Consider the following 19769-nt stretch of genomic DNA (forward strand, 5'->3'; position numbering starts at 1 on the left):
GGCAGAAATGTAATTTCACACAACCAAATTGTGTTTTTTTTTTCAAAGCCTCACCTTTATGTAATTATAACATATCTCTAATTAAAATTAAATAATAAATCAATAAAATTAAATAATAAAATTAAAAAAAAAATTCTCACTCCCACATTCTCTATCACTCTCTTCCTCTCTCCTTCTATTTCAAAACAAAAATAAAAAATTTTCTCACACACTTTGTGTGTGCCCATATGCTAGTTATGTAATTATCCGTGTACCGTGCAAGGCTCCCTTTGGATATTTGAAAATAAGTTTTTTTTTTTTTTTATTCGAGTGATAGCGTTAGTAAGTTAAATGTTAGATTAGCCACCGGAGTTTGAACACACGCCGTCATGCAAACGAAAATAAGAATTTGTATTTGACAATAAGTTAAATTTTCTAAAAATTAAAAAAAAAAAAAAAAAAAAAGATATTCGATTGAATGCATTTGTTTATAATTGGATGGTGTACATATGGAATTAATGAATTTAAATTACTAGCTATATGAATAATTCGAAATCCAGTTGTTTTATCCATATTCCTTCTTATTCAAACCCTATCATATATTAATATGGATAAGCAAACAAGTTTTAAATCATTACATTTGAAATCACACTCCATCCAAATCGGTCGTAATTAAGAATGCTTGTGACTATATATGATATAGTTTATGTAAGATTCACCTGGGAGGCAGAAACTTCTCCTCTTGTACTCTTGTACGTGCACTGCATCTAACCAAACCATTTTTTTATTTTCTGGAACTTCTGCAGTGGTAAGAAAATCCTTTTGGTATTTCAACACTGAAGCAAGGTCAACCCTATGTACGCGTTTGATTATCTATAGTGTTATCGGACTAAGTCAAAGTCGAGCATTATGTTATTTTTTTGCCAGAAAAATTCTGCAGACGATCAGACTTGACTCCAATACTTTAAGAAAAACGACTTCAGTAATCCAAGCTTAATGCATGCATGTATATTCAATTAAACTCAGTAATTAATTTATTTAAACGATGGTGATACTTTGCGCGTTTAATTGTGGGGAAACTTGACTCCAACTCTTCTAATTCTTACGAACACCAGTCAGTGCTGATGGAATTTAGTCTTGAGCCGAAGTCTTTTTTTTTTTTTTTTTTTTTTTTTTTTTAAAGGAAAACTAACGAAAATAACTTGAAAATTTTGAGTTTTAACTATAAGGACAAAATAAAAGGTCAAGTGAATAGTACCAGGATTGACTTTTTAGTGTAAAAATGTGGTTTTTCGTCAAAGTATTTAAGTATCAGGAGCATTTAAAGTTCCATTTTTTGTATCTATAATGTCCTAACCTAAATTTCTAGTCAGTTGGGCTAGGTCAGGAAATGCTTGCGTGGATCCGGGCTACAAAATCCAGATGACAATTGGGGGCTTTGAGTTTCTTGGCCTAAGGGTCATTCCTTGTTTCTTTCCTTAATTTGTTGGGCCATTGATCTATACCCAAACTTTGATTAGTTAATCAATTTATTGATTAATTGAATAGAATCGGTCAATAGCTAACTATTTAATAACTTAATATGGTGCTAACTAATTTTTGGGCCTACACCACAAAGTAATCTCATTGATTTGAATCGTTCATTTTTTATGTCCTTATTCATAAATCATTCTTGCAAAAATTCACTCAAAGCAGAAATCTCCAGCCCCTTAATCATTATTATAAACATTTCACAGTTTATCAACAACATTATGTTCATCTACTTCTAAACTCCCAATTAGGGAACTAAACGTCTTCTGATTTTAGTTAAAGTTTGTAAGGATGATCTTTTAGTTATAACCTTAAATATGGTTGATTTAGATTATGAAAAATATTGTAAAATATGCCTAAACAAGTGATTACCTATGTATTAACTTACTAACCGGTAGGTCAACAACCGCTTTAGGACTAGGAGAAAGAATGATAACACAAACGTTAGTTAATCCAGTTGCCCATGATAGTGTGAATGTCTTCCTAGTCTCAAGTTTGAATCTTGTTTTTTTTTCCTTGTCTTTAACTTACCGATGTACTCACCACACTGGTAAAAGTACTCATCTTCACCTCTTGTGTACTAAGAAAAGATTACCATGATAAGCAAGACATGAAAGACATTTGAATACTTCATTATGGCCAATTTCTTTCCATTTACTTGTTAATTCTCAATATATAGATTCATAGAAGTACTTGTACCAATATAAACACATAAAAATGATAATATTGGCATGGACCGTAGACTGTAGGCTTGAGCAATTGCTCTTGCTAGCTTTTCTTTGTATCGACATGTTATAAGCCAACTTAGATTGTTTTGTTTTTCTATTTTGGTCAAAGCACAACGTTTTAAAGTCAGTAAAATGGATCATGTAATGTCAAGATCAATATCTCTATTCGGTAACAATATAATTAGAGTAAAAAAAAAAATACTCAACTTCTTAAGCATTCAATATACTTAGTATCACAAAAGGAAGCTAAAACAGAAAGAAAATGCTAAAAGACAATCAAACTTGTCAAATTCTTATTAATTATTTGCCCCACCTAATGTGCTAAGAGTAAAAAATCTCTCCAATCAAATTAAATGGACGGCCATTTGCTTGCCACTATGTCAAACACTCAAACCATAAGTCTCAACCACACCAACCAACTCAATTAAATTGATAACCCATTAATCTCCTCCCCTCCCAAAAATAAATAAGTATTATATAACTTGTAACCCTAAACTTGTCTCCCGTGCTGAAAAGGTCCTAAAGCAAATGTAGTTAAAAGGATTATTTTGGTTCCGATTCTTAATCAACTAAATTGTTGAACTGAAATCTTGTTTGTTTAAATATTTTGATCGAGATCCTTAGTTTCATATAAGAGATTTAACTCATGCATTTATGAATTTAATGTCCCACAAATTATGAAATTCAAATAATATTTTAAAATATAATAAATACATAAAAATCAAATTAAGTGTAATATTTGTGACATCCCACATCGTCCAGGGAAGCGATCCTTATATGTATATTCTCATCTCTACCTAGCACGAGGCCTTTTGGGAGCTCATTGACTTCAGAGTTCCTACACCGTGAGGGAATGGTAAGCCCAAAGCGGACAATTTCGTGCTACGGTGGTGGAGCGGGCCCAGGAAGTGATCTGCCCCTGGCCGAGATGTGACAATATTGTTCTTCACAAAAATTATAACAAAAAAGTAATGTGCCCACATAATTATTAACATATTTTAAAAAATAACTATTAATATAGTTTAATACATAAAAATAAATACATATAATTAGCATGGGTACATTTAGCAAAATAAAAAATGGGTACAAATAAATTAAAAAATATGGGTACAAATACAAATAAAAGTTTAAAAAATATGGGCACAAAAATGACTTAATATATGGGTACAAATTAAAGCTGAAAAGAAAATTGGTACAACTTTTTTTTTACCCCCCCCTCCCCCAACACACACACACACACACAATTATGTCATTAAAAATTGGTACAACTTAAAAAAAGGCTTGCAAAATAAAAATGGGTACAAACTAAATATAAAAATATATAATAAAAAATTCAGCCATAAATATAAATATACCAAATGTAACGTTTCTAACACTAAATGAATATATTTAAAAGCAAAACAAAAAAAATTATTATTGACATAATTAATGACATTTATTAAAATCTAAGAATTTTGATCAAATTTTGAAAAGGAATAAGGTTTTAATCAATGGAGCAGGAAAAATAGGAATGGACACCTAATTTTTCCTAGTTAAAACGTTTCCTCTCACAATAATTAACAATCAATTCAAAATTAATTGGCAATAGGTGAACATGTTCGGGTCTTGTTAACATTTAATGCAAGACTTATTTTTTATTTTTCTATACGATGTATTCTCAACATATCTCTTCATATGTCGTATCACAATCCAAAAGACAAAATATTGGATGACTAACATAACATATATAAATCATCTACATGATAAAAGTTTTCAACTTTTTTGGATTGCCTTTAGCATTTTTACAATGATTTGATAAATAAACTCCACATGGTACACTTTAGTTAAGAGAGAGAAAACAAGATAAGCATAAAACACCCGCGCGCACCCTAGTACATGAACTAGGATTCTCCCTTCTTCTCTTTCCATCCCTTTCCATCCATTCCTTTCATATTCTCTTATTTTATCTTTTTTTTGCTATAAAAATTTAATATAAAATATTAACGTGTTTTAACCGTGATTGTTCAAATAAGAGAAAAATGAAAAGAAAGAAAAAAAAGAGGAGAGAAAATCCTGCTCCCCCGGACATAACTCCCAAAGTCTCAACTTCCAACGGATCACTCGTTGTCTAGTAAATGAACAAGACACCAATGCCGGCCTCCAACCCCCTAAACTCCCAAATGAAAATAGATTGTCTCTGTTTCCCTTCTTGCTCTTTCCTTGTTTTGACCAAAACCTTCACCCCATTAATTATCCCATCTTAGACAAGCCCGTTTAGGCGTTTCTTTTTGTTGTTGGTAACGGACATAATGAAGAAAAACGTTTCGAAGTCAAAACCCAAATTTCTGCACTGTTTCCGACCGGTGGACGTGGACATGGTGCTCGAGACCAAAGCTTCCTGGAGGAGACAGGTCCGAACTGTTGAATCCAGGGAGGACAAGAAGGCAGCTCCGCTGATGAAAACAATGTCTCTGGACAGAGGGTGTTCTTCTCCGGCAGATTCTGTGAACTCGAATATGCCTCCTCGTCCGAACAAAACTTTTTCCAAGGCGGTGAAAGCCGTGGTGTTCGAAACAATCTTGGTCGGTGTTCCGAAATCCTTAATCTTTGTTGGATTATAGATTTTGGGTTGTTTTTGTTTTTCGATTTTAACAATGGTTTTTTGGTATTTTGCAGGCCAAGACAGCTCGTGATCGGAAAGTTTGCCGGCAGTACTCGTTCGGATCAAAGCGGTGTTTTTCGTTCAGAAATGAGGCGTCCCTGAATTTGGGAGGCGATGAGTCGGTGAAAAAAATTGAAGAAACAAAGCCAAATTCTGAGATGTCGTTACATTCTCGTTCTTCCAGTTCATCATCATCCGCACTATCTTCTTCGAGTTCGGTTTCAGAATCCGAAAGGTTGTCCAAAACTCTCTTGGACCCGACGAAACAGAGCCTCGGGAATCCTCACAACCCCGCCGCGAAACCGAAGAACACGAAAGTGGGGTCCTACTGTTTCAACTCTGGAACATATTTTCTTCTCATCAGCCTTGCAGTGACGGTATTTTGGGGCAAGGCGATTGCAATCCTTGCCTCATCAATTTGGCTCTACTTTTTTCCGTGGCAGAGTTCGATTACAATCTCGCCGGAATATGTGAGGAGGTGGTCGGAGGCGGAGTGTAGGGATAATAACAAGAGGGTAATTATGGAAGGGTTTATTGATAGGATGAACCACCACGACCACCAGACAGAGAGGGGGCATTAAGTTTTTGACGTGAAAATTCTCTGTTTCGTGTTTGATGCAGCTTCTGTGGTTGGAAGGGACATCAAGATTTTAATTGTGTAGGTTACTTGTGGTACACTGAGGAGAAAACACAGAACATTCTGCATTTACATTTACTTCTCTGTTTTGCCTGTTTTCTTGAGACCTGTGAGTTTTATGTGGTTAAGTTATATATATATATATATATATATATATATATATATATATATATGTATATGTATATGTATATGTATATGTATATGTATATGTATAATGCAGACTAGCCATGCCACAGAAAATTGGAAGCGGTATTCGTGTTGAAGAATATCTTGGTTGTAACCAGTTATATATAAAAAAATATGAATTTATATTCAGTACGCAATCAATGAATTTCTCTTGCTTTACTTTCGCTCCCTCTTGGCGCGTATTTATTGACCTCAATGTGAGAGGGTCTCGCCCATGGGATTACATGCTTTGTGAGAAGTGTGCTTATGAGATTTGGCACACCTTATCATGATATGGTCATTTTGGCGATTTTGATTTGAGGAGTAAAACTTAATAAGAACTAGTGCATAAACTAAAAAATATGACTAATTTTGGTAGGATTTTCTGATATTATGATAGATCTCATATCGGAAATGAACATGGAATCAAAATACATGAAATCTCATACTTTTTGTGAGAGTTGTCTGATAGGAAATCGGAAGCGTGTGTTTGTGTTAAATTGTTGGAAATCTTGGTTGTAACAGAAGATATATCAAAAGACATGGACTGTTTTTTACTCTGCTTGTATGTCCTTGCTCGTGAGTGTCTCATTCATCACGTAATATATCTCTAGTGATAAGGCATAATCACCCCCAGTTTTTCTTTTAGGAAGAGGATCCTCTCCTGAGCTCAAGATGGGGATCCTCCTAACCAGCCCATCTGGACCGTTCAAATTTAATCCAACAGCTCCACACAGGAGGACCCTCTAAAAATTATAATAATTTCAACCGTTGGATTAAGTTTGAACGGCCCATACAGGCTGATTAGGAAGATCCCCATCTTGAGCTCAAGAGAGGATCCATGTCTCTTCTTTCAACCTCCCTATAGTGTCATTAGTCATTATTTAATCAAATTTTATAAACATCCAATGCTTGTAAAATCTGGCACATCATATCATGATGTGGTAGTTTTGACAATGTAAATTTGAGCAGTAAAATTTTGGCTGGTACTATTCGCAAATTTATTTTTATTTTTCACGCATTTTTGTTAATTTTTGTTTTTTAATTTTTTTAATTTATTTGATCCAACTACATACCAAAAGTTAAAAAGTAAAAAAAAAATTGTATCTGGATACCACACCTCTAAAATTTTATAAGAACGTGCGCATAAACTGCAATTGATGCTGATGCACGTTGCACATCTTTATTTATTTATTTATATTTTTTTTTTTGACATCTGTATTTATTTATTAAAGACAGCCTTTTTTTCTCCTAATTTCACTACCTTGTTTATTGAGGAGCTTCCAAAGCATCTTAGAAATCAATGCACTATCTGTTTTTGTTCAATGGGTTGGTGCTTTAGGCATATAATGTGCTTAAATGAAGTTTCTACATGGCGCTAAGCACTAGTCGGTGGCGGGTTGGTGCTTAGCGTCTAAGCGTGATTAGGTGAATTAGGCGGAGGTTTAGGTGGTCTAAGCGGGGGCTTAGGTGGATTAGGTGGGGGTCTAGGTGGACTAGGTAGATTTGAGTAAATTTATTATGAGTCGTATAAATAAGTATCTGCTTATACTTTAAAAAGACACAATTTCATTAGGATACATACACTGTAAAATAGAATGCAATTACTGATTATAAAGTATTGGAACATAATGAAAACATGGGAAACAAGCAAATAATTTGTGTTCATCTATGTATTTAACAAGTTTCTTATAACTTATTGGAAAAAATAAAATATAAAATGAAAGTTATCTACTATCTATCTAAGTGAAAGTCGCGACCTAGGCGGGTCTGGGCTGAATAGGCGGGCCCTTAAGCTGTTAAGGCAAACCCCTAAGCGGTTGAGGCGGGCACCTAAGCAGGTCTAGGCACTCTTTTTTAATTTTCAAACGCCTAGGATTAATTAAGACGGTGGTCAGTCGCCTAACGCCTAGGCGACTCTAGGCGGGAATTTTTAAAACAGTGACTATGGAGCCAAAAAATATTTCCAAAAATTATAGAGTTGTTACGTGGATTTTTTGACAAGAAGTTAGATGGACGACGCACACCAGAATTTTCACGCACGTGCAACATACAATAACGACTCAAGATTCCCTCCATCCTTGAAATAGTCAAATGTGATTATTATAGAATTTATTCAAACCACTATCATTTCCTCATTGATTTCATTCGATAAGGTAACTCCTAAAATCCCTTATTCAATTTAGAATAATTGCTATAGTAATTTCAAAATATTATTTCATATAATATCTTGAATTACTCCACTAAAAATCACCATAAATGGTTGGCCACTCCCAACCCTAATGGCCGGCCACCCTCCTATAAATACCCCACTTATCCCACTAAAATGTTAAACCATTTGTTACCCACAAACTCCTAAAAATACTTTCTTCTCATAATATTAACTTTGGAATTGGAGATTCTTCGGCCAAACTCCCACCCCCTCCCAATTCATCATGGGCATGCGTGAGGCTTTTAGCCTTAATCGAAGATGTTATTATTTTGCAAATGTATTTTTATCAAAGAAAAAGACGATGAAAATTTACATCTACATTGGCTTAAACAGACCTAAATTTTATCATTTTTGGCAACATTTCGCACATGGTTACATGTCCTTTTTTGTTACTGCTTTCTACAGTTTGTCCTCTTGGCTTTATAGCCAAAGCCTTCTGGATTTAAACCACGCAATTGATACTGATCTTATCAATAATATCGAAAGATCTCAAAGTTTAAATAGCATTAAAGGAAGGGATCCAATTCTTTACTACCTACCAAAATCCATGAAGATGGTCAGATTCAGAAACTTCTTTTGTCATAAGATTACTGAGCTTGTCATAATATTGTTGTCCAATATATTAAATGGGTTGTTTGCCACGTGGATTGCAGATAGTTGAAGTAATTGTTACCTGTAAAGGGTTTAAAAGCATCTTCAAATGAGATATTAAATTTTAAGCATAAAATTATGGTAGTTTGATATCATTTAAGTTTTGCTTGCTACTCAATATGTCAAATTAAATTATTATTTTATTACATTAAATTATTATACTAAATGTTTTAAACGATAATAAATTAATAAAATGAATTTAATAATCGATCAATTTTTTTTTAAGCTGTATTTTGGTATTAAGGGTGAGAGCTGTCAATCCATATCATCCCACATTAGGCTTGGTTTTTCGATTGGAAAACGTTGTTGCTGCTTTTTTTAACTGTTATTACTGATTTAGACATTTTGATGTCTTGTTTGGAGATATTCTAGTGTTGAAGTAAAATGAAAGATCACTTTTTTACTATACTTTATGTTGTGACAAGTGATGTATACAGCAAATTCAAACATTTTGACGTCTCGTTTGGAGATACTCTATTGTTAAAGTAAAATAAAAGGTCACTTTTTTACTACACTTTATGTGATAAGTAATGCATACAACAAATTCAACATTCGACAAAATAAATTCATTAACTTTCCTATATTAATAATGTGGTTCAAATTCAGTTTTGACGAGAATCAAACTTAAGACCTCTCACTTACTAGTGAAGAGGAATAACACTAGACCGTAGTTTAAGTGGCTAATCTAACTGAATTATATAACTTATCAATAGTAGAGAATGAGAGATTCTTAAGGGTCACCAATTGTATACTTATATGTGCTTATTTTTTCTCATCAAGCAAATTATATGATAAGATAATACACATAATTATATCAAATCAATGATATAATCAGATTTTTTTTTATAGAAGAAGGTAGAGTACAAGGTACCATATATGATTTTCTGAGAAGAAGTATTGGTTTTTCCTTCCTCCTCTTTCTTTAATTAAATCAAATCCAAGCAAAAAGGTTTGTCTTTTGCTCTTTTTATCTACTTTGATTAATAAAAGATCAAGTGGCTAGGCAGGAATTTAATTAAAGTTTTTCTGTCTTTCAAGTGTAAAAGGAAGATCAGAAAGAAAGGGACATTTATCAACTTATTCATTGCAAAAGCTAGAGAAAAAGAAAAGTGTTGGGCCATTCACTTAATAAAAACCCCATAAATCACACATATTCCGTTTTTTGCATCCAACAAGTTTGAAGAGGAATTTTCATGTTATAAGTACACCGTTATGACTATGAGAGCAAGTTTTGGCGCAATAGAGAAATTATTTTTTTGTGATTGAAAGGTCAAAAGTTTGAGTCGTCGAAGCAGGCTCTTTGCAAAGTAAAAGTACGACTGCGTATGACAGATGTTCCTCCGAATCCCCACCCGATCCTCACAAAGCGAAGAACCTTGTTGAATTGGGGCCGCTCACAGGTATACCTTTATGATGATGTTCTTTATTATTAATATATGTAGGGCAAAACTAACATATGTTCATTTATTATTAGTATGAAATGTCACTGTATTAATATATCCGTAACATACAAGTCATTCTCAAACTTAATTAGCCATTAAGGCACTGCAACTCTGCCTTCTGGCAGTTTCTTAACGGTATACAAGTCATAAGGGATGACTGGATCTAAGTACAGACCATAAAAAGAGGGCACCAACGACAATAATGATGATACAAAAAGGTACCCAACTCTTCGTTTTGCAGCCTTGGAATTTCACATGTTTCCTGATATTTAGTTCAGGGTTTTTGTGTCAAAAGCAAGCTATGGTGACGAACCCTCTCTTGTGGGAAGAGATTCTTAGTTATCTTCGGTTTCATATCTCTTTTAATTCTTTCGTCATGGAATCACCAAGTTACATAATAAGAAAGATAGATACGAAGAAATATACATTATAAGATCAAAATGTTAAAAAAAGGAGCATCACTAAATCACTTTCACTTTGTTATCAACCAAACCAAGGCGCCGAAGTACAGGAGTACACTTCCTTTCCTTTACGCTTTACCCTTTACAGATCTTTATCCATTTACAAATCTTCTTCCCTTTACAAATCTTCGCTATGCAGGCAAACTCAAATTCACAAAACCAGAAATAGATGGTATCATTCGTATGTAACTATTTATAATGTGTTTTTCGAGAACTGAAGAACTTGTAATCTGGCTGCCTGTTGGAAACCATGACGTGATCCTTGTAAACGCAGCCTCTACCAAAACGTAATGCATTATCCTCCAACGTTCTGAGCCTTTCTTTGAGAATTTCTACACTGTTAGAAGTAGATTCGTTTGAAGAATGTACGGAAGGTGTTTTGGGTTCAAACCAGCATTCACCCTACAAGAAGAATATCCACAATAAGTTTCTAAGCGAGCCTATATCAACAAGTAACCATTGTTCAAAGCATTATAGCAGTATGCAGAATAGGACTTGTTCAAAACTTGTGATATCATTGTCACAGTTAGCCAGCATATAGTGTTTCCCGACACTTCCAAACTGTCATGGAGCGTGGTTTTATGCTCCGTCAGTTTCAATTGTTGATGTCTTATTATTGCTTCCAACCCTTTCAGTGATTAAGTGTTGCACAGAAAGAGTGATCTTGACTGAAATCAAGGAGCATGAAAGACAAAGAGTATTGATTTCTTACATGTGCGTTGTAGCTTTGCAATCCTAACACAGGGCAGACGATGCGACTTGTGTACTTATTGGCAGGATCAACTGAAATAGGCCTCTGTACAAAATGTCCAAGTGAATGGTAAGTCAAGAATGTAGCACGTAGGTTGCCTTCTGGAATTCGATATATAGGATACCAGGCCACCGAAAACCTGAAAGCCACATTAACCCAACATTCTTAAACATGCTAAGAATCAGTAGCAAGCCACATAAATCGAATAGCAAAATTGATTCTCACCAAGATGCAGGATGTAAATCGTGCAAATTCAGACAATCTAGCTTTGACGGGTCACCAAATATGTGATGATTAGAAGTTCCAACATCAGTTAGCTCCAAAACTCTGCAATCAATTAGAAATCAGGTACATCAAAACTAGTAACCAGTGACATGTATCTCAAAATCAAAATTACAAGCATGCAAATACGAGAAGTGAGGAATACTCAGAAGTTCAAAACAAGACATTAAATTAGGAACCAATGTAGTTGAAATAATCATTTGGAGTTCTTTTTGCACTTTCATCATTGTTTCAAACATGGATCAACCATATTGTTTCAAATGAAATAATCATTTGGAGTTCATGGTCCATTTCAATATCTATTTGGAAGTTTCTATCCCTCATTCTCAAGTAAAAAACTAGGTTCCACAGCAATTTAATAATGTGTAAAGAAACCGAACAGCTAGAGAAGTAAACAAATATTGTTAACAATCAATCCAATTTTGATTACTATTTCTAGAAAATTTTCCGCTGCAAGATGAATAGAACAATAAGAAAAGACGAGAGTGGCAAGAACATACTTATTGTAGAAAGGCAAGATATCTTAGTATAAGAGTGGCAAGAACATACTTATTGTAGAAAGGCTTTCGCTGATATGGCTGCTCAGACTCAAAAAATTCAAATATGAGCTCTGAATCAGGTGAACAATCTAGAGTCAAAGGGACACTTCCATCATGTTTCTCTGTCCCTGCCTGAAGATGGTTGAGCTCAGTTGCTTTTGAAGAGTGTGTTGCATTCAATGTTTTGGAACAAGAGTTTTGGGGTTGAAACAACTGAACAGCGGAAAGGTAAGGAACAAAATAAGCATGGAATGGCATTGAACTATCGAGGTTTTTTGAATCATCTGCCTTGACATCCATTCCGTAGTTCCCTGGTTTCTCATACCAGTTCCAAACAGTGGAAAGTGATAAATTCGGTATCTGGTGCTTGCACAGGAAACCATGAGACATCTGATCATCCAAGTAAATAGAACATTTTTTATGCACATATGAAGATGCAATAACAGGAGCAGCACAGTGGATGAATCTTTCAAACTCTGCAAGGGGACATCCCATTGTAAGCTGAACAAGCTCAGATGCTAATTGCATTCTGTAAGAAGCATTTAGACCTTCCACTGCCATTTGTGAGCCAATCAGGAACTCGTCGGTGGCCCTTGGTCTTCTACCATTTGCTTCATAACCGTTACTTTCAATGTTCTGATTCTCTATTTCAGCAGCGGACTTATAGAATTTTGGGCACTGATAAGAGTCTGAAGGCAATTGATGGCTAGATATTGAGTCTGCGCATCTTGTATCAGATGAAGGGAAAGGAATTTGACCTCCTTCCTGATGGTTATCGCTCAACTCCTTACTTAAAACTGGTAAGCTAAGGTTTAAAGCATCGCAAGTTCCAGCAGAGCCAATCCCCTCATTTCGCCTGGAATCTTTTGTACCAACAGGTTTCCATTGATGAGAACTTGGTCCAGAATTAGCAGCTTTCCTAAACTTTTGATCACTGTGATATCTGAACTGTGAGTATGGCATACTGTCCAAAGAAGCATACGAACACCTACCAAAATTATGCTCCATGATTGGATTCTTCCCGAGTTTGTATGGTCGAAAACCATGACTGGGAACATGATGAGCATGGTAAAACGTTCTTCTTGCAGTGTCTCTAGTCTGGTAATGGTACATACCAAAAGGAACCTGTGAATACTCTTTTTTCCCATTGAAATTCTCACGCCTATACAAATTAGTTGATGTTTCCCAATCATTTTCGGCACCTTGAAATTTACTTGGTTGTGAGACACATCTATGAAAACTCCCATTCAACCTCTGCTGAGAAAAAACCCATTGTGATGATTCATCCCCTACAAATGCTCTTGGCGGAATTCTCCGATGCATAGATGACTGTTCGTGTGCCATCCCCTTAAACCCATAAGCAGCATTGTTGCTAGGCAACAACACATCTCCAGAAAATGAATCATGCTCAACCCATACCTGATTCTGCGGCGGATGAACATGTTTTACTCCATATCTGTAACCTAGTTCCTTCACCCAATTCTTTCGTGCTTCCCGCTTCATCTTCCAATTGTGACCTAAACATCTGTTTTCCTTTCCATTTTTACCGCAGGCTCTCCCGGTTCCAGTCTCGGTACCTTCAGAAACACCGCCTTTCGAATCTTTAACTTCAACCTCAACAAAACTACTACTGCTTCCATCATCAAACCCACAATTGCTCATCTTTGAAGAATTACAAGAATCCCGCACACCAACTGACGATAAATCCTGGGTCTGGTCCGAAACCCCATCACAGATCTTTCCTTTCTTCTTATTCTTTTTCTTTTTCTTCTTCTTCTTCTTCTTCTCAGAAATCATCCCATCAGGAACGTCCGTACATAAAGGTACAGAATTAGGTTCAAAATTTCCCCCTTTTTGGTCCACCATCATTTCTCGTTCATAATCTTTAGAGGGAAAACACACAAAAAGAAGAAAAGGAATTTCAAGAAACTAGCACACAGAAATTCAATCTCAATCGAAGAAACCCAGAAAACCCAAATCTTAATGTTGTCTAATTGTGAAGAAAATTCCAATCTTTTGCAGAAAAATTCACAGAAAGTAAACGGAGAAATGCAACAAGAGCTAGGAATATTGAAGGGAAACTATTTTCTGGGAAATTAAGTTCGTAAGGAAAAAGGAAATAAAAGAAAAAGCTGCAGAGAAAGTACCTGAGAGAAAAAGCAGAGGGCGCGCGCAATGGGAAGTGGACAAGGAATTTGAAAAGCAAAAATTAGTTGGGTTTTTTGGTGGGGGTTTAACGGTTCGTTATGCTTTAAGCGCCGCTTGCTTGCTTCCGTTATGGTGTGACGAGGGTGTACCACTGTTCATTCGAGGCTTTGGATGTTTGCCACGTGGGTGGTCGTTTTGTTAGGTTTTTTTTTTACTTTGATTGAGTAATGAATTCATCTCACAAATTTCCATTTGAATAATGATAGGAAGAGCAAATTGTTTAAACAAAATGATGTGGCTATAAATGATTGGATTATTAATTAAGTATCGATTAACGTGTTTATTTCTTGTTAGTAACACATCATTTGGTTTAAAAAAATTGATATCCCTAGCATTACACTTTGCATTTACAACCTTGTATTTGTAAGAAAAGGAGGGTAGGGTAGAATTTGGAGTTTAGGGTTGTGAAATATGGGAATTTGGGGGTGATTCGGGAATTATTTTGTGCTAATGAGAGCGATTAAGATTTCAATCTTCGCTTCAGCATTCAACACAAACAACTATGTCAAAAGATGGTGGAGCCTAATTGAAGAGGTAAAAATTTGGGCGGGATACTTGGGTAAGATGATCAAGTTACCCTTTATTTTCTGTCCAGGTCGGCGAGAATGCATGATTTGCACATGTCACAATGCCATTTGACGCTCTTGTTTGGGATGGATTAACAAAGTTATCACATCACTTTTACTGTTCAAGTAAAATTTTCAAGTTCGAAAAAGAAAAATAAAGTTTTCCAAATTAACAGTCCATCACTTATGCATATGAAGCTTTAATTAATCAAACAGAAACAAAATTTATCTTGAAGATTTTGATATGAAGCATTACCAGAAGCTATCTACACACACACACATTGCTTATTGGGATAATTTGGATAATAATCCAATAACATACCTAATCAGAAGCTATCTACACACACAGAGACTAATACAGACAATTACTTTAGGATCAAACCAAATGACCAAATAGAAAAGGCACATCAAAATGCTCACTGATGCTCTTCAGATCCCTTGGAGATGGTTGAAGATGGGTTGCTTTTGGTCTGAGAGGAAGCAGTCGATGTGTTATTGCTCCGCGGGCGCGAACTCTGGTTCGAGGATGACTCAGTGAAGAAAACTATCTGCTCCTGGTCGTCTCCAAACAATTGAAGAGCTCTCGGAATTGGCGGCAAGTTGACATCGGAAACTGCCTCGAGGATTTGCACCACCTGCCCCATTGACGGCCTCTGAGCTTCATCATCTTGGACACACCAGCATGAAACTCTACAAACCCTAGTGAGCTCTCCTACGTCGGCATTGCCATCGAGACTCGGATCCAATAGGCTCAACACATCACTTTCTGGAGTACTAATCTGGCTAGCAGCATAAGCTGGGAAGAATCTAACTTTCCCATCTTCAGATTGCTCCGAGTTTCTTCTCCCCGAAACGAATTCAAACAGCATCATTCCGTAGCTGTACACATCCGCTTTCACTGTGATCGGCACGCCTGAAATCCACTCTGGCGCAAGATAGCCTCTTGTCCCTCTCATGGTTGTCAGGACCCTGCTAAACTCTCTTCCAACAAGCTTTGCAAGGCCAAAGTCTGCCACTTTTGGACAAAGTTCAGCGTCTAAGAGAATGTTTTCTGGCTTTATGTCACAATGTATGATGCAATCTCTGCACTTCTCGTGAAGATAAGCCAACCCCCTTGCTGTCCCAAGTGCAATTTGGTACCTTGTTTTCCAATCCAAGACCCCCGGACCCTTATCGTTGAAGAGGTGAGAGTCCAAAGATCCGTTTGGCATGTAATCATACACCAACATCCTTTTAGAACCTTCGGAGCAGAACCCACGAAGGCGGACAAGATTGACATGCTGGATTGTCCCAATTGTGCTCACTTCTGTTCTGAATTGCTTCTCCCCTTGGCTAACACTTTCAAGCTTCTTCACTGCTATGACAGACGAATCGGGCAATGTCCCTTTGAAAACAGAACCAAAACCTCCTCCCCCCAATTTTTCGGAGAAGTTCTTCGTTGCATCTTGCATATCTCTGTACCCGAATGCCACCAACGAACCCTCTACTGCTTTTCCCAGTCCTTTCACTCGCTTTCTCCGTCTCAAGATTGCAAACACAATAAGGCCTAAAAGAACTGCTACACCGGCAGTTGAGCCTGCCACAACACCAACAATCAATCCCTTGTTACTTTTCGAACTCTTAAACTCAGATGCTGCAAGTTTGAGGTATAAAGTACTTCCCTGGTCGTCACTTGATGTTAGTTGTTGCAAATCCGAAAGCTCTCCTTTCCAAACCGAACATCCACTTCTGTTGTAGGCATAAGCAGTGCAAGAGCAGTTTCTAAGGCAGAACGATTCACATTCCGCAATACTCCCAACCTCCGCAGACTCTTTATTTTCAGGCAATGACATGCTAGGAAGTTCAAGAAACCGGTCTGGCTTCCCGTTAGCACTAGTAGCATTTTCACAATACAGGCGAGTTTTTCTCGAACACCCACCAGAGTAGTCCATCAAATCCCAATCTCTCTTCGACTTGGGCTCAAAACCTTTCAAGCAATTACAGGCGAGGTTGCTTACCTCATTGCAACTTCCGAATGCACCACACAAATCATAAACTTCGCATTGCTTTCTTGGTTGAGACCAAAACAAATTCCATTGCCTGGAAGTCTCCAACCATGTCAGCTGTTGAATCTGCCCCGAAGTATGCATCACGAAACGAGATACTCTCTTACGATCATAAACAGAATAGGTGAAATAACTTTCGGTTTCATTCGTAAAATAGCTGAAGTTGTATATATAATTGAGCCTCATTTCCGGAACCAAGTTGAAAATCTTTGATTTTGGATCCCATTGTCCACTAGTCCAATACTGTCTAGACCTATTCCACAGTATGAAATACGCATTGCTTCCGTTGGGGTCTAACTCGAGCGAGAAAAGACCCGGTGCAGGATCCTCCGAACTCTTCCATGAAGTAAGAATTTGGGTTTGTTTGGTAACAGTGTTAAACCCAATCCTACCTCCTGGAAGCCATGTGTGAGCTGGATGATCAAAGCTTTGCCATAACGCCTCCGAAGTAATATTACCAGACCCCGATCTCAAGACGAGGTTTCCGGTATCCAAAAGACGTGCAGTGGTGGCGGAGGAGGAGGTTAAATTCGTTGACCAAATGGGGGTTTTGGACTCGTTCAAGAGGACTAAATTACCATCCGACATCCTCAAAACCGAAGAAAATCTATCGGAAACTGGGTTTTCTCTGTTTGCCACCCAAACTATGGTTCTCTCGGATACCACTTGTTTGGTGTACCACATGCCTATGTAGAAGTTTGAAGAATTACCTGGATTGAAGAAACCGAGCTCGAAAATCCCAGCGGCGGAGACAATGGTTTGGTAGCCGGAGAGAGATTGGTTTGCGGTGATGGAGTCGGCTGCAAGGGAGACATGGCTTTTGAGATAGCAGAAGAAAAGAACTGAAAGCACCAATCTTTGCTTGGTTTTGGCATCCATGGCTGCTCAGAAAAATTTGCAGACAAAGTTGAGAGAGAGATTTCTAAGCCAAATAGTTTTAAATCGTTTCAGTGGCCAAAAGTCATGATCGTGTGGCTAAAAGTCAAAGGTGAGTTTCTTTGTTTTTTTTTCCACAAATCCCACTGAGGATCCATATGTTTTTCTGCAAGTAAAGTTTTGCCAGATTTGGAGAAGCTAAGGTCAAGTGGTCAAGCAACCAAACAATGGAGGGATTGGACCGCATAAACCATGTTACTATGTGAACAGAGTTTCATCATATGTGTAGCTTTGTCAGCCGCAATTGACTTGACTAGGTCTATTTGTTTTACAAATTTTTCAGTAAAAACTTTCTAAGAATATTGAACTATTAATCAACTTATTAAATAATTATCTAGAAGCTATTGTGTGAGAAAAACTATCAAATCAAATATTTGAATGCAAAAATTACCACGGGATGGTTCAGTGAATGTAGCCGAATTTCAGGTTCGTATTATTCATGGCATGTTCTAGGTTCGATTTCTGTTGTTGATGAATCGCACAACAGTGACTAAGAGAAGCCGAAATGTCTCTGTGTGTCTTTATCGTCCCGAAAATGATGATTACCCTAGCAAAACCACTAATTGGTCCCTTTTTTTTTATAAAATATTCAAATGCAAAGATTGGTTATAGGTATGTGTCAAACTAGCAAAAATATTAGTGTCAAAAAATGATGGATTGTTTAGTTGAGAATTTACTCCAATAATGGTCAATTTGTATAACAATTCTTTAATCATATAAATGTTTTGTGAATCGCGTTATAAAGAACAAAATTTATAAAGATGTTAATATTTCGTAGGTAAGATAACGATAACACATCAATAAATTTCGCACAGGTAATATACTAATATAATAAATAATTTATAATTAATATCATGTTATATTCCTTCGTCAAATAAATAACATACGGTGTGGCCATGAAAATAATTATGACGGTAATATATAAAATACAAGCACGCTTTACATACGTTTGAACAAATTTTTATACCAAAAACAACAATTCCTGGGTCATGACCGTTTCCACCATCTAACCAACATAAGATGAACAAAATTGAGAAATTGAACTGTTCGGTTATCAGTAAGGTAAAATTCTCAACTAACCTCATTCAGACCGAAATAAATGGATAACAATAATTTACCACCCATCGTCCTCTTTCTAGTAAAAAAGAGAAATCAAATTGGACCCCACTAAGATTTGTCTGTTATTGTGGTGAGGTGTTGAAAAAGCTACACAAATCACTTTCTCTGATTGATTTTTGTTTCAATGCTAATTTCTGTCGTTGTAACCTTTCTTCCAGGGAAAATATTTTTCCATTCAAATTAAAGGTCTCCGTAACTGTGAGGCTGGCGGTTCGGCAGATTCAATCGTCACGGGGTCCACACAGAAGCAATCTCAGCCGTTCAATCTGTTGTTTGTGATAAATGTTCAAACCTACCTCGGTTGGGATGATCATATACTCGAGACGAAGGGTCCAACATTCAACGAACGGATGATCAGCCTTGCGTATGATTTGGTTGGAAGTTTCCATCTTGACCGCTGGTCGAGTCTTTTTCTGTCCGTTTCTGCGTTATGTCCCTGCTGGGAGTTGAGCTCTGTTGGGAGCTCAACTCCAAGCTCCCACTTTGTCAGGAAATTTTGTCGTGTAACTGGTTGTATATCATTTCTATTTTTTATTTATGTTTCATAACATAATGTAAAAGAGTGAAATATATTAGAGCAAATTGTAGCAATGACCCTTTAATTTTAACCAAATTGGAACAATGATCCCTCAACTAAAAATTCATAACTATTAATCTCTCAACTCATAAAAACTTGTAGTTATGCCCATTTTCGTCAATTTCATTATAATTATGTCAAAATGAGTTATGTTGAAAGAACCATTGCTCCAATTGTGTTAAAGTTGAGAGACTATTTCTCTAATTGGGTTAAAGTTGAGGGACTATTGATACAATTTTTCTTATTTGATTTTCCATACCTTAATTCAACCTCACCTTCATTGCACATGACTCATTTTGA

General features: G+C 36.4%; 3 protein-coding genes across 3 annotated transcripts; 1 reads left to right on the forward strand and 2 right to left on the reverse strand.

Annotated features, from left to right (window-relative positions):
- Positions 1–4079: 4079 nt before the first annotated feature.
- Positions 4080–5838, forward strand: LOC103941906. The gene is made up of 2 exons (XM_009352108.3): positions 4080–4798; positions 4893–5838. Exons 1-2 carry the CDS (start codon positions 4526–4528, stop codon positions 5457–5459), a joined length of 840 nt encoding a protein of 279 aa, XP_009350383.2. The 5' UTR covers positions 4080–4525; the 3' UTR covers positions 5460–5838.
- A 4605-nt stretch (positions 5839–10443) lies between these two features.
- Positions 10444–14274, reverse strand: LOC103941915. The gene is made up of 5 exons (XM_009352117.3): positions 14166–14274; positions 12029–13901; positions 11423–11524; positions 11159–11336; positions 10444–10848 (listed from the first exon to the last, which is right to left on the reverse strand). The coding sequence occupies exons 2-5, from the start codon at positions 13885–13887 to the stop codon at positions 10636–10638; spliced, it is 2352 nt and encodes a 783-aa protein (XP_009350392.2). The 5' UTR covers positions 13888–13901; positions 14166–14274; the 3' UTR covers positions 10444–10635.
- A 747-nt stretch (positions 14275–15021) lies between these two features.
- LOC125467798 (G-type lectin S-receptor-like serine/threonine-protein kinase At2g19130) lies at positions 15022–17716 on the reverse strand. Its single transcript, XM_048579122.1, has one exon. The coding sequence runs from the start codon at positions 17714–17716 to the stop codon at positions 15209–15211; it is 2508 nt and encodes an 835-aa protein (XP_048435079.1). The 3' UTR covers positions 15022–15208.
- Between the last annotated feature and the right edge of the window lie 2053 nt (positions 17717–19769).

The sequence above is a fragment of a genome, unplaced genomic scaffold, assembly GCF_019419815.1.
Source record: "Pyrus x bretschneideri cultivar Hongxiangsu unplaced genomic scaffold, Pyrus_bretschneideri_v1 Contig13, whole genome shotgun sequence".
Taxonomy (NCBI): Eukaryota; Viridiplantae; Streptophyta; class Magnoliopsida; order Rosales; family Rosaceae; genus Pyrus; species Pyrus x bretschneideri.

Excerpts from the sequence above, each read along its gene's own strand:
- LOC103941906 (XM_009352108.3), top strand. The coding sequence starts at position 4,526 with ATGAAGAAAAACGTTTCGAAGTCAAAACCCAAATTTCTGCACTGTTTC. Across the intron at positions 4,799-4,892 it reads TGGTGTTCGAAACAATCTTG|GCCAAGACAGCTCGTGATCG; the intron begins GTCGGTGTTCCG and ends GGTATTTTGCAG.
- LOC103941915 (XM_009352117.3), bottom strand. The coding sequence starts at position 13,887 with ATGATGGTGGACCAAAAAGGGGGAAATTTTGAACCTAATTCTGTACCT. Across the intron at positions 11,525-12,028 it reads CGAAAGCCTTTCTACAATAA|AGTTTTGGAGCTAACTGATG; the intron begins GTATGTTCTTGC and ends AATTGATTGCAG. Across the intron at positions 10,849-11,158 it reads TGCAAAGCTACAACGCACAT|GGTGAATGCTGGTTTGAACC; the intron begins GTAAGAAATCAA and ends TTCTTCTTGTAG.
- LOC125467798 (XM_048579122.1), bottom strand. The coding sequence starts at position 17,716 with ATGGATGCCAAAACCAAGCAAAGATTGGTGCTTTCAGTTCTTTTCTTC.